We start from the raw sequence: 12,239 nt of genomic DNA, 5'->3' as shown, positions 1-12,239 counted from the left end.
TGTGCGTTCACAAGGTTTCGGTGAAAAACGACGTTTTTTGTGGCTTGTGTAAAAAAGACAATTTCTGATGCTTCATTCTAACTATTCACGAGGCATTTCTTTATCTTTTTTACACAAGCCACAAAAAACGTCGTTTTTCACTGAAACCTTGTGAACGCACATAAAATGTCCGGATATACACGCGGGATTTTTGTTTCGAATTTTTTAACTTCTCGGAATTTGGATTTCGACAATGGGTGCATATGCACCTAGGAGCCAAAGGCAATTACCGAAAAACTCCTCAATACATTATGGTTCTGTATGTAGCCGGCAAAACTTACCGTGGTGGCACCATGAAGTTCAATGCGCATCAACTTTCGAACAAAAGGTACTGAGCTTTGGACGCTAGGTTTAATGAACCGAAGGTCTTGTTGCACCGAACAAAGTGGTGCAGTGTTCCAGCTGTAGGTACAGACACACCCAAAGGCCATGATCGATGGCCCCGTAGGTCGTTGTTTGGTAGGTGCCACCAGCATCCAATGCAAAGCAGCAGTCGGCACTGCAGTTTCGCCATGCACCTTGTCCTCTCAGGAGGACGAATTGTGGCCTACGTGGTAATGTGGTTTGTCTGCTGAAATTAATTATGGCGCGCCACTTTGTGATCCATCACCCATGCATCGACGTGAAGGGAGTAAATCAATCGATCTCACAAGGACACGAGGTGGGTGGGTGGGTAGGTAGGTAGACACCCATGGGGATGAACAGGTTTAATTTGAAATTTTTGGTGCGAATCTAGCTCAGCAAAAGACGAAAGTGCCATTCTAATTCCTAGCTCAAACGTTCCACGTCCAAAGGCGGACACAGGAAATATACATGCGACTAAACCAATCATGCCTTTCCGAATGAGGCTTGATTGCCTCACTATTTTCTTCATTCTGGCACACGAACTGGGTCCGTGCACCGACAGAAATGAACAGCGAAGTAGAGAAGCACTTGTTAACAACAGTAGACATTGCATTACTCACACAGATTATTCATCCGTACGTAATATGTTTCACCACCATTCCACACCGGCAGCTAGATAGCTCATCCTTCAGCATAGTAGAAGTAGCAAGTAGTAACGACGTCGTGCTAGCTTGCAGCACACAAGCAAGGAGCATTATACTCCTACCACATAGCGTATCTGACGGTCGCAAGCAAAAACAAACCCCTCGTATGCGTCTTACTCATGGATTGTACTGCCCGTTCTGGTTTTCCTGGTGGCCGCCGTCGTTCTGCTTCTCGGCCACCCCGTTGTCGTTGTCGTTCTCGTCTCCGGCAGCGTCGCCGTACCTCCGCTCGCGGCCGGGGCGGCCGTACCCGGAGCCGTTGTCCTCGGGCTCGGGGCGCGCCGTCCGCACCGGGTTGGACTCGTAGCCGTACCCGTACTTGTCGGTCTCCACGTCGTAGTAGTACCGGCCGTTCTGGTACAGCCTCGTGTCGCTCATCCCGTAGTAGTCGCGGTCGTGCTTGCCGCCGTGGCGCATGTACGACAGCGGCCGCCCCCTGCCGCTGCCGTCCGCGGGGAACGCCGGCTCCTCCTCGCCCGAGGATTGTTCTTCCTGCACCGGGACGGCCGCCTCCTCCCCGTGCCTCGGCTCTGTCTCCGGCACGACGTTGGTGGTCGTCAGCTTCTCAGCGTCGCGGTGCACGCCGCGGCGGAAGTAGGCCGGCGGGTACTTCTCGTTCTCCTCCGGGCGGCCGTAGAGACCGTAGCCGCGGTTGCTGGACGGCCGCGAGAATGCCGCCGGCGCGCTGTTGGTGTCGAGCCCCTCCGTCGCCACGGTGGCCGTGTCCGCCGCCTTGTCGGCCTCGACGACTGCCCCGGGGCGCGTCATCTTGCTGAAGAAGAAGCGGCCGCCCCACGCGTCGACGCGGGGTGCGGCGACGGCGAGGAGGAACGCGATGGCGAGAAGGCAGAGGCGGGAAGCAGAGGAAGCCATGGAAGCGTCGTGGTCGATCGTCGGTGGCACCGTGGCGGTAGGCGGCAACGCTGCAGCGCGGGCCGTGTGTGTTTGTCTGGTCTCCGTTCGCGCCCTCCCACTTGTATATATAGCCGTGCCGGTATGTGGCGCTAGAGTCTGAGAGGCGTCGGATAATTGGACCGCTTTGGTAGCAAGCGATGGTAGATTGGAAAGGGCCGTGCCGATAGTCGATACGCGGATTGCGGCGGGGGGGGGGGGGGGGGGGGGGGGGGGGGGGGGGGGGGCGGGGGGGGCGCAGTGCGCATGATGCATGGAATTGCGTGCGAGATCCAGCAGACATTTGCGTAAGTCTCGCATTGCGTGCGAGCTGCGAGCGATCAAGTTTGCTCCCGAACCAGCATTTTGGCAGCGTGAGTTCTTAAATACCTATCGAATATCGATCCGTGTGGTGATTCATCAGCTTCAGCTTTCGCCCTGCTTACGAATCAAGGCCCTGTTTGATTTATAAGTCCTAAGACTTTTTTTAGTCCCAACTTATAAGTCCAAAGTCTCTAAAAAGTCCTTACCTGTTTGGTTCCTGGGACTTATAAGTCCCTATAAGACCATATTACAACTATAAGTTCCTATAAGTCCCTCCTTGAGAGTCTTATTTCATAAGTCCCAAACGATCACTTTAAGTCCCTATAAGTCCCTCCTGTTTGGTTTAGATGGGACTTATACGGACTTTTTTTAAGTCTCTAAACCAATAAGTCTCTGGAAACAAACACCCTCCAAGTTAGAAGGACAATGGTATCGTTGGTGCTTTCAGCCTCTCACCCAGGCAGGGAGGATCAAGTGTCGTGGCACCTCGCGGCGTCAGGTAAATTTTCGGTTAAAAGCACTCTAGGCGTGTTTGGTTGCTTGTATCATTTCTTGCCTATTTGCATACTTGTTTCAGTTAAGACTGGTTGAACTTATAAGGCACAAACCAACATCTGCATATTGTTTGGTTGCTTGCATGTCCTATCTTTGCATCATAGCGACGCTTCTACGCACCGTGTTTGGTTGCTCGCATTATATGTGCTCACATGAGTGCACGTTGTTTGGTTACATACGAGCATAGAGTTGTGCTCACCATGTACCCTACTTGGTGAGCTTACCAATACTACTACACCTTACACACGTTCACAACGAGCACACCAACGCCACAACACTGCTATGACGATGAATTGGATGAAGATGATGAAGTTCTTCAGCCTTAACAGACGATCCACCTTGCCAACCTCAACCTTACTGCATGAATGCTCTCGCACATACTTGGAGTAAGCATATTCTACCGCCTGCCTAGTATTAAACCCTCATATGTGGTTGCTGTCGCCGTACCTTGAAACTTGTTTGTTGCAAGCTTCCCATGAACTGTAAATCCCTGGAACCCTACCTTTTAACACCACATACCAATTGCCCTGACAGTGCAAACGAGCAATAAGCTCAAGCAACAAGCATTGGAGCACACAAACAACAAGCAATGAAGAACTCTAGGAGCAAGCAATGGAGCAGAAGAGTATTAGTAAGCATGCATGATCATAGCAAGTTCAATCTACCATTACTTTGGTGTCATCCTACCACCACATTCAAAAGAGGGTGTAATCCTACCACGGCAAGTTCGTGATCATCGCGAGGATCACCGTGAGGGGTTAGTATATACCACTTCACCAAAATATACAGACCATAAGATTGTTTTCAAGCCCTAACGACAGAAGATATACATCGTCATCGTCATCGTCGTCCTTGTCGCCATCGCCGCCGAGGATGATACACGCCGTTGCCACTAGCAGAAGCAGCACTAATAGTAGTGCTTACCACAGAAGTGACTTCCGCGGGTGGTTGTACACCTGGGTCGAGGTGACCTCCTGTCCACGGAAGTCGAACACCTGCTTTACAACAAGGTTCAAGTGCACCTCCTTGAAGCCCTTGTCAGTCCTCACCCCACTAGCTATGATCCACACATCGTGTTAAACATGAAAGCGGAGAGGAACGACTGCCATTTCATGCTGTCCCCCTGCCATCCTTCGTCTCCTTTGTGGCTGCCTTTTGAGCTGCAGTATGAGCAACAACATTGGGCTGAGCCAGCACAAATGGAGGAACCATAGGTGGCACCTCGAAAACTTCTGAATTAGGAGGCATCTGGTCCATAGGAGGCTGGGAGTCCTCGACGTAGGACGGCGGGAACTGGCTCTTGGACAACACGATGGCCTGACTAAACTCTTGTGTTTGTGTGGTCATGTCCTACATATGTAAGCGTCATCAACACCACAAGACACTACACATGGATAGTAGGAACTAGCAGTACAACATGGGCGGATCAAACTAGCAGTACCACATGCACACATGGATGATCTAGTTGAAGACAGCACTACAGAATCCATCAAAGCATACCACAGCTCAACACAGTGTAACAAAGCACTAATCATGGACACATGGATGATCTTGTTCAACACTTGCACACTAGCATAACACCAATCCATCCATGACCACTAGCTACCAACACTTGCCCACATGGAAAACAACCCCTACCATGCTCCAAATCCATCACAACTAGCTACTACAAACATCACAGTCAAATAGATCGGACGACCTAACCCTACCACATGGACAAATCTAGCTAGAACTAGCAGATAGGAGGTGGTAATTGTGAAGGAAATATGCCCTAGAGGCGATAATAAAGTTGTTATTTTATATTTCCTTATTCATGATAAAGGTTTATTATTCATGCTAGAATTGTATTGATCGGAAACCTAAATACATGTGTGAATACATAAACAAATATCGTGTCCCTAGTAAGCCTCTACTAGACTAGCTCGTTGATCGAAGATGGTTAAGGTTTCCTAACCATAGACATGTGTTGTCATTTGATACTGAGATCACATCATTAGGAGAATGATGTGATGGACAAGACACATCCGTTAGCTTAGCATAATGATTGTTCACCTTTATTGCTATTGCTTTCTTCATGTCAAATACATATTCCTTCGACTATGAGATTATGCAACTCCTGGATACCAGAGGAATGCCTTGTGTTCTATCAAACATCACAACATAACTGGGTGATTATGAAGATGCTCTGCAAGTATCTCCGAAGGTGTTTGTTGAGTTGGCATAGATCGAGATTAGGATTTGTCACTCCGAGTATCGGAGAGGTATCTCTGGGCCCTCTCAGTAATACACATCATAAGCTTGCAAGAAAACGACTAAGGAGTTAGTCATGAGGTGATGTATTACGAAACGAGTAAAGAGACTTGTCGGTAATGAGATTGAACTAGGTATGAAGATACCGACGATCGAATCTCGGGCAAGTAACATACCGATAGACAAAGGGTATTACGTATGTTGTCATAACGGTTCGATCGATAAAGATCTTCGTAGAATATGTAGGAGCTAGCCAACAAGGGCATCCAGGTTCCGCTATTGGTTATTTACCGTAGAGGTGTCTCGGTCATGTCTGCATAGTTCTCGAACCCGTAAGGTCCACACGCTTAACGTTCGATGACGATATAATATTATATGAGTTATGTGATTTGGTGACCGTATATTGTTCGGAGTCCCGGATGAGATCACAGACATGACAAGGAGTCTCGAAATGGTCGAGAGGTAAAGATTGATATATAGGACGATGGTATTCGGACAGCGGAAGTGTTTCAGGGGTACCGGGTACTTATCGGGTCACCGAAAAGGAGTTTCGGGCACCCCCAGCAAAAGATATGGGCCTTATTGGCCAAGAGGGAAAACACACCAGCCACAAGGGGCTGGTGCGCCCCTCATATGGGCCGGCCTAAGGAGGGGAAGGAAAGGGGAGAAAGGAAAGGAAAGTGTGGATTAGGATTCCCACTTTCTTCCCTCTCCCCCCCCCTCTTTCCTTCCCCCTCGATCAACTATATATGGCAGGGGGGCGCGCGGCTTGGGAGGGACTCCAACTAGGATTCCTCCTACTTGGGCGCCCCCCTTGGCTGATCCTCCCTCCCTCCCACCTATATATATGTGGGAAGGGGGCGCCTAGCACACAACAGACAATTGCCTAGCAGTGTGCGGCGCCCCCTCCACAATTCACACCCCCGGTCATATTTTCGTAGTGCTTAGGCGAAGCCCTGCAGAGATCACTTCACCATCACCGACACCACATGATCATGTTGACGGAACTCATCTACTACCTCGACGTCTTCTTGGATCAAGAAGGCGAGGGACGTCACCGAGTTGAACGGGTGCAGAACACGCAGGTGCCATGCGTTTGGTACTTGATCGGTTGAAGCGCGAACAAGTTCGACTACATCAACCGCATTGTGAAACTCTTCCGCTTACGGTCTACGAGGGTACGTAGACACACTCCTTGCTATGCATCTCCATGGATAGATGATTGCGTGTGCGTAGAATTTTCTTGTTTTCCATGCAATGATTCCCAACAAATTGAACTTACAGACGCCATCGAAACGGTTGCGGAGGAGGTACCTGGCACATTGGAAAGGAGGAAGAGTCGACCCGCCACCGCAGTCCACCGATCGCCGGAGTAGTTGCGTTGCTTACCTCATCATCGAAGTGGATCTGCGCTAGAGGGAAAGCTCGAGACGGGGGGAATGGTGGCGGGAGTTTTGCCGCGGCGGTCACCCTCGATATACAGGGTGACTGAATCAGCGGGCGGTGACTCGATATAGTCCCCTCGCTTTTTCGGAGAAGCACCATCGCTCCTGTCATCTCCCTCCACTGCACGGTGCAGCATTCCCCTCCCCTGCATCGCTCGATCTTGGCTCGTTGGAAACAGCTGATTCGGTCGTTCCTAGTGGGCCTAGCTGAGGGGTGCTTTGAGGTTCGTGCTATGCGGGCTAAACAGTAAACACAGGCATCCAAACAGCCAATTTTCATCACGGGCAGGTGAGGGAGTCCTGGATTAGGGGGTCCTCGGACAGCCGGACTATATGCTTATGCCGGGCTGTTGGACTATGAAGATACAAGATTGAAGACTTTGTCCCGTGTCCGGGTGGGACTCTCCTTTGCATGGAAGGCAAGCTTCGCAATTCGGATATGTAGATTTCCTTCTCTATAACCTACTCTGTGTAACCCTAACCCCCTCCAGTGTCTATATAAACCGGAGGGTTTAGTCCGTAGGACAAGAACAATCATAGTCATAGGCTAGCTTTTAGGGTTTAGCCTCTACGATCTCATGGTAGATCAACTCTTGTAATACTCATATCATCAATATCAATCAAGCAGGAAGTAGGGTATTACCTCCATAGAGAGGGCCCGAACCTGGGTAAACAGTGTGTCCCCCGCCTCCTGTTACCATTAGCCTTATACGCATAGTTCGGGACCCCCTACCCGAGATCCACCGGTTTTGACACCGACATTGGTGCTTTCATTGAGAGTTCCACTGTGTCGTCACGGTAAGGCTTGTTGGCTCCTTCAATCATCCACAATGATGCGATCCAGGGTGAGGTTTTCCTCCCCGAACAGATCTTCATATTCGGCGGCTTCGCACTGTGGGCCAACTCGCTTGGCCATCTGGAGCAGATCGATAGCTACGCCCCTGGACATCAGGTCAGGTTTGGAAGCCTAAACTACACTGCCGACATCCGTGGAGACTTGATCTTCGACGGATTCGAGCCCATGACAGGTACGCCATACATTCACGATGAGCATGACCTAGATCTGCCACCGGACTGTGTCCAGGAAATCACACCTACAACTGCCCCGGCTCTAAATCCGAGGTAGACCGTGCCATCCGAGGACGGGTGGATAGACCCCGCCACGGAGGCCGCACACTCATTGGCGATAGAGTCGAACACAGACTTCACCTCCAATGAGGTATGTGTCATCGGACCCTCGGACTCGTCTCCGGCCATAGGCTCCGAACTACGTGCATCCGTGCCTATCGAACCTGATTGGGCACCGGTCATGGAGTTTACCTCCGTGGATATTTTTCAGCACTCACCCTTGGGCGACGTACTAAACTCGTTAAAATCTCTCTCCCTATCAGGAGACTCCCGGCCAAACTATGTCCGGCTCGAGTGGGAAGCGGACAACGAAGAAATTTGTTACCCACCCGCCACCCACTTAGTAGCCACTGTTGACGACTTAACCGACATGCTCGATTTCGACTCCGAAGACATCGACGGTATGGATGACGATGCTGGAGAAGAACAGGAACCACCGCCCACAGGGCGCTGGACAGACACCTCATCATATGATATATATATGGTGGACACACCCAAAGAAAGCAATGGTGATGAGGCAACGGAGGATAATTCCCCTGAGAAGCAATCTAAGCGCCGACGTCAGCGGCGCCGCTGTAAGCCCCGCCACAGCAAAAACAACGATACAGGCACAAGAGACGTTAACACTCCGGATGATGCCGAAGACGAAAACAATCCCGCCCAGACAAGCTTGGAGCAAACCGGGTGGGAGGCTGGGCAAGCTAGCCCGGATGAACAGGCAATAGATGGAGACTCGGAGGATGACAATTATATGCCTCTCTCCAAAGACAAGGTGAGCCTCGGCGACGAAGAATTTATCGTGCATGAGGATCCCGTCGAGCAGGAGCGCTTCAAGCGTCGGCTTATAGCCACTGCAAAAAGCCTGAAGAAAAAATAGCAGCAGCTTCAAGCTGATCAAGATCTGCTAACTGATAGATGGACTGAGGTCCTGGCAGCTGAGGAATACGGACTCAAGCGCCCAACCAAAAGTTACCCGAAGCGTGGGCTGTTACCTCAATTCGAGGAGGAGGCACTAGAGCCTACACTACCAGCGCAGGATGAGGCTGATTGGCCACCTCGTGGTCGAGATGAAGTGGCGTATCAGCCCGAACACCAGCCCGCACCCCGTCGACAAACAAATAAAAACATGAAGGCCCGGGGCTACACACATGACCTACGAAATGAAATGGAAAACAAAGCAGGACCGTCGAGATCGATCTACGGATCAAGGGGGCGCGCCCCAACACGTGACGATGACCGCCACGCCGGATATACTAAATACAAATCCGGCTGGGCCGAATACAACAGACCAGACTCACTCGAGCTGCGTCGTGAGGTAGCCCGGCATAGAGGCGCCGCACACCCCCTATGCTTCACTGATGAAGTAATGGAACATGAATTCCCAGAGGGGTTTAAGCCCGTTAATATCGAGCCCTACAATGGGACTACAGACCCTGCGGTATGGATAGAAGGTTTCCTTCTCCACATTCACATGGCCCGCGGCGATGATCTACATGCCATCAAGTACCTCCCACTGAAACTCAAGGGACCGGCTTGGCATTGGCTGAATAGTTTGCCGTCAAACTCTATTGGAAGTTGGGAGAACCTGGAAGACGCATTCCTGGATAATTTCCAGGGCACTTATGTGCGGCCACCGGATGCTGATGACTTAAGCCATATAACCCAATAGCCTGGAGAGTCAGCCAGAAAATTCTGGACTCAGTTCCTAACCAAAAAGAACCAAATTGTCGAATGTCCGGATGCCGAAGCCCTAGCGGCCTTTAAGCATAACATCCGTGACAATTGGCTTGCCCGACACCTCGGCCAAGAGAAGCCGAAGTCGATGGCAGCCCTCACGACACTCATGACCCGCTTTTGTGCGGGCGAGGACAGTTGGCTGGCTCGTAGCAACATCACATCAAGAAATCCTGGCACCTCAGATGCCAGAGATAGCAACGGCAAGCCCCGATGCAACATGCACAAGCGTCGTAGTAATGGCGACAACATCGAAGACACGACCGTCAACGCCGGATTCAGTGGCTCTAAGTCCGATCAGCGGAAAAAGCCATTCAAAAGGAGCAATCTGGGTTTGTCCAGTCTGGACCGCATACTCAATCATTCATGTCAAATTCATGGCACCCCCGATAAACCGGCCAATCACACCAACAGAGAATGCTGGGTGTTTAAGCAGGCCAGCAAGTTGAATGCCGAAGACAAAGAAAAGGGGTTGCATAGTGATGACGATGAGGAACCCCGGCTACCGAACACAGGAGGACAGAAGAAATTTCCTCCCCAAGTAAAAACGGTAAATATGATATACGCAACCCATATTCCCAAGAGAGAGCAGAAGCATGCACTAAGGGACGTCTACGCGATGGAGCCAGTCACCCCAAAGTTCAACCCATGGTCTTCTTGTCCGATCACCTTTGATCGCAGGGACCATCCGACCAGTATTTGTCATGGTGGTTCGTCCGTGTTGGTCCTTGACCCCATCATCGACGGATTCCACCTTACATGAGTCCTTATGGACGGTGGCAGCAGCCTGAACCTGCTCTATCAGGATACAGTGCGCAAAATGGGCATCGATCCCTCAAGGATCAAACCCACCAAAACCACCTTTAAAGGTGTCATACCAGGTGTAGATGCCTGTTGCACGGGCTCAAGCACACTGGACGTAGTCTTCGGATCTCCGGACAACTTCATAAGCGAGGAGTTAATCTTCGATATCGTCCCCTTCCGCAGTGGCTATCATGCACTGCTTGGATGAACCGCATTCTCCAAATTCAATGTGGTGCCGCATTACGCCTACCTCAAGCTCAAGATGCCAGGACCCCGCGGGGTTATAATAGTCAATGGGAACACAGAGCACTCCCTTCGTACGGAGGAGCACACTGCGGCCCTCCTAGCAAAAGTACAGAGCAGCCTTCTTAGGCAGACCTCCAATTCGGCAATAAAGCCCCCGGACACCACCAAGCGAGTCTGACGTACTCTGCAATAGGATTGTCCAGAACGACCAGAGCTCGCCTAGCAATTTGGCCTCCGTCCTGGTCCCAGTCAAGCGGTGAAATTTGCGCCGCGCGTACATCATTACGCACTTAAAATACCATGGCCATAGGCGGAGGCACGGCTACAATACGGTCCACAACACGGCTCAACCTCCCCAGGATCCGTATACCTTCACCCCTTTTCTTTCTTTCAGGTCCTTTTTTTCTGGAGGCTCTTCTGATAGTCCGATTATCGGACCCATCACAGGACGGAAACACCAAGGAGGCAAGAAGCTTTGACATACAAGGGAATCCCCAGGTGGTCTCTGATAATGATTGCTATACCTATTTTGCATACCCATACGCATCTCACTCTTGCTTTGGACATGTCAAATAGTCCTATTTTGCTTATCACACTACTTGTATACGTACGCCATGACGTATTATTCAAACAAGAATGGAAAATAATGTACAGTGTCAGCTTATTATTACATTTCTTTATCTTTTTCCTTAACTGTTTATGTATTATAAATTGCACACGTACATGTTGGTAAGATTCAGTTCGCCACGGGCTTCAGTGTACCCCATAAGACGGCAAGAAAATTCCAAACACTTTCGACAGTGCGGCACCCTGAACTTATAGCATTATATGCATCAGCTCCGAATCATGTCTTGGATCAATAGTTGGGTTTGCTCGGCTCCCATGTTTTGCCGCCTTACGTTCCGCTATATCAGCTAAGGTGGCACAGGGAGAACTACTGCGATTGTGTCCCAGTTCTTCCGGATGAGCACCTTAGTAGAGAAAGCCGAAAACTAACTGTCATGATGCGGCGAGAGCTGGTCACTGTTCGAGAGGTTTCAAATACTTAAAGATTTTTTCCGCTTTGGGCGAGGAACCGGTCTTCGTCCGATTTAGGCGTGTATAGCGCCCCAAGTTCGGCCTTCCGAATACTAGGGACTACGCCGAAATTTAAAATTATAGAACTTCTATGGCTAAGTGAGAGTGATAAAGTTGTATAGTCCGATTGCCTTGTTCATTGCGCTAAACACCTCCTTAAAGGACCAAAAATTTGGATAAAGAGTGTTTAGATTTATCCCGAACACACCTGTACTAGTTACATGGGGGCAGAAGCCGACGACTGGCCAACTCTCAGATTTTATAAGCGGCCGCACAGAAGGTAAAATTTTAAATCAACAAGCGTTATATTGCGCAAAAGAACTTGTTTCATATTACAGGATAAAACAAGTACATTCACTCAAAGATTACATCCTTCGCACATTGCTCTGCCACAAGGCGAGAGCCCTTCAGGACATTATCATAATACTTCTTGGGGTGGTGATGCTCCTTGCCCTTCGGCGGCCCTTAGGTCATCAGCTTCTCGGCATTCATCTTCGCCAAATGCACTTTTGCACGGGTGAAGGCCATTCGCGCACCTTCAATGCAAACTGATCGCTTTATGACATCAAGCCGCGGGCAGGCACTCACAAGTCGCTTAACGAGGCCAAAGTAGCTATTGGGCAGAGGCTCGGCAGGCCATAGCCGGACTATAAGGTCCTTCATGGCCAATTCGGCCGCCTTGTGCAGTTCGACCAGC

The 12,239-nt window shown here is 50.3% G+C and overlaps 1 protein-coding gene across 1 annotated transcript; it reads right to left on the bottom strand.

The window, feature by feature from the left end:
* Positions 1 to 972: 972 nt before the first annotated feature.
* On the bottom strand, positions 973 to 2,056 carry LOC123070808 (protein E6). Its single transcript, XM_044494148.1, has one exon. It carries the CDS (start codon positions 1,959 to 1,961, stop codon positions 1,206 to 1,208), a length of 756 nt encoding a protein of 251 aa, XP_044350083.1. The 5' UTR covers positions 1,962 to 2,056; the 3' UTR covers positions 973 to 1,205.
* Between the last annotated feature and the right edge of the window lie 10,183 nt (positions 2,057 to 12,239).

The sequence above is a fragment of the Triticum aestivum genome, chromosome 3B (assembly GCF_018294505.1).
Source record: "Triticum aestivum cultivar Chinese Spring chromosome 3B, IWGSC CS RefSeq v2.1, whole genome shotgun sequence".
NCBI classification, from domain to species: domain Eukaryota; kingdom Viridiplantae; phylum Streptophyta; class Magnoliopsida; order Poales; family Poaceae; genus Triticum; species Triticum aestivum.
The sequence above is the reverse complement of the archived record's forward strand: the minus strand, read 5'-3'. Positions and strand labels throughout refer to the sequence as shown.

What these genes read in the sequence shown, in the direction of transcription:
- LOC123070808 (XM_044494148.1), bottom strand. Translation starts at nt 1,961, where the DNA reads ATGGCTTCCTCTGCTTCCCGCCTCTGCCTTCTCGCCATCGCGTTCCTC.